Below are 1,496 nucleotides of genomic sequence, written 5' to 3' on the forward strand. Positions count from 1 at the left end.
TTATTACATTACATAATGCGTTGTTATTACAAAATGAGGTCTTACAAGCCCTAATTACTACTGCACATGGACAGAAAGGCAGACGTGACAGTGGAAGGTGTCACAGCAGTTTGGAGAGAAAAACAAAGTTAGAAAAAAAAATAGACGCATCAACTATTAAATTAGTCAACGGTTTTAATAGTCAACAATAATCGTGGCAGCCCTAGTTCTCACGTACCTTCAAGATGTCTACATGWGTCTTCAACATGCAGATTTTTGGTCCAAGAGACTCTGCCAGCTGCAGCAGCTCCTCGCTGCAGGTCATATCAGCCGACACGCAGAGGTTCGACTCTTTCTCCTCCATGATCTTCAGCAGCTTGGATGCTAGGGGGTGAATGTCTGAAAACAAAATTTTGCTTTAGCATGCCAAACCGGTTAGGACATTTGAGAAAAAAATTTAAATAAAAGCATCATCTACTTGGCAACTCGGCTCTGACTGCGTAGCTGAGCTCTTGCTTTGTTTCCCTACATGGCTTCTTGGYAGCTGGAACGTTACTGCCGTTTTCCTTCTTAGAGCTTACAGATTAAAAAAAAAAAGTTAGAGCACATTTTTTATAAGCATTTTATCAGCATGTTTCTTCCAAAGTACACAACCTGAAAGTGTTATTATCGAGGATGAACTTGCGAACGCTCTGGGCGGTTTGGGCRTCGACGCGCCCGGCTGCAAGCAGCACATCGAGCAGCCTGAACATGGAGATGACAGGGAAGAGCCTGATTCCCCGAGAGGCCAGCATCTCCACACCGCCTTGYTCTCTATCCATCAGAACAATGGCATCTGTCACCTTAAACAAATAAACAAACTGCACTATACCACCTGAAGGAAATATCTCAAAGTTGTTGCAGGATCGTGTCGTTTTACTTGAACTATTATAAACACTTCTATACCTTCAGTCCTTCTTTTTGGAGGACCTCTGCTGTCTCCAGGATGCTGCTGCCACTGGTTACTGTGTCCTCGATGATTAAACACGCATCACCCTCGTGAAACGTCCCCTCCACCAGCCGCTTGGTTCCTAGCACGACAAAGTGGTTGTCAGCCTCAGCGGGAGACTAACTGCGAAAAAAATAAAAAAAATTTCAGCAGACGCGAAGCAGTCAGTTCAGACTGATTTACCATAATCTTTGGCTTCTTTTCTCCTGATGAGCATGGGGACTTCCTGTCTTGAGCAGATGATCGTGGCCAAGGGGAGGGCCGTGTAGGGAACCCCACACACCAAATCAAACTGAAGGCTCTCCTCTTGCACTCGCTGGTAGATGAGACTTGACACCTGCAAACAAAAACAGAAAAAGTGTTTCCCCATAACAATTTTTTTTTAATTCTGAGGGAGCCGCAGTACTAGATGCCCAGTTCACTTATAGAAAACCTATCTTTTAAAATGAGCGATCTGGATTGTACTACTTAAAAATTAAAACACCAAAACCATCTTTAACTTGTTTAATTTTATTAGCATGTATTAGAC

At 43.3% G+C, this 1,496-nt stretch overlaps 1 protein-coding gene across 1 annotated transcript in view; it reads right to left on the reverse strand.

The window, feature by feature from the left end:
• umps (uridine monophosphate synthetase) overlaps positions 1 to 1,496 on the reverse strand; it is a 7,520-nt gene that overhangs the window by 4,576 nt on the left and 1,448 nt on the right. Inside the window, exons 2-6 of the mRNA XM_014016507.1 lie at positions 1,151 to 1,304; positions 925 to 1,049; positions 634 to 821; positions 458 to 555; positions 218 to 378 (exon numbers count right to left, since the gene is read on the reverse strand). Coding sequence (XP_013871961.1) covers positions 218 to 378; positions 458 to 555; positions 634 to 821; positions 925 to 1,049; positions 1,151 to 1,304 — 726 coding nt within the window. The remainder of the gene's footprint in view (positions 1 to 217; positions 379 to 457; positions 556 to 633; positions 822 to 924; positions 1,050 to 1,150; positions 1,305 to 1,496) is intronic.

Source organism: Austrofundulus limnaeus, unplaced genomic scaffold (genome assembly GCF_001266775.1).
Source record: "Austrofundulus limnaeus strain Quisiro unplaced genomic scaffold, Austrofundulus_limnaeus-1.0 Scaffold146, whole genome shotgun sequence".
Classification (NCBI taxonomy): domain Eukaryota; kingdom Metazoa; phylum Chordata; class Actinopteri; order Cyprinodontiformes; family Rivulidae; genus Austrofundulus; species Austrofundulus limnaeus.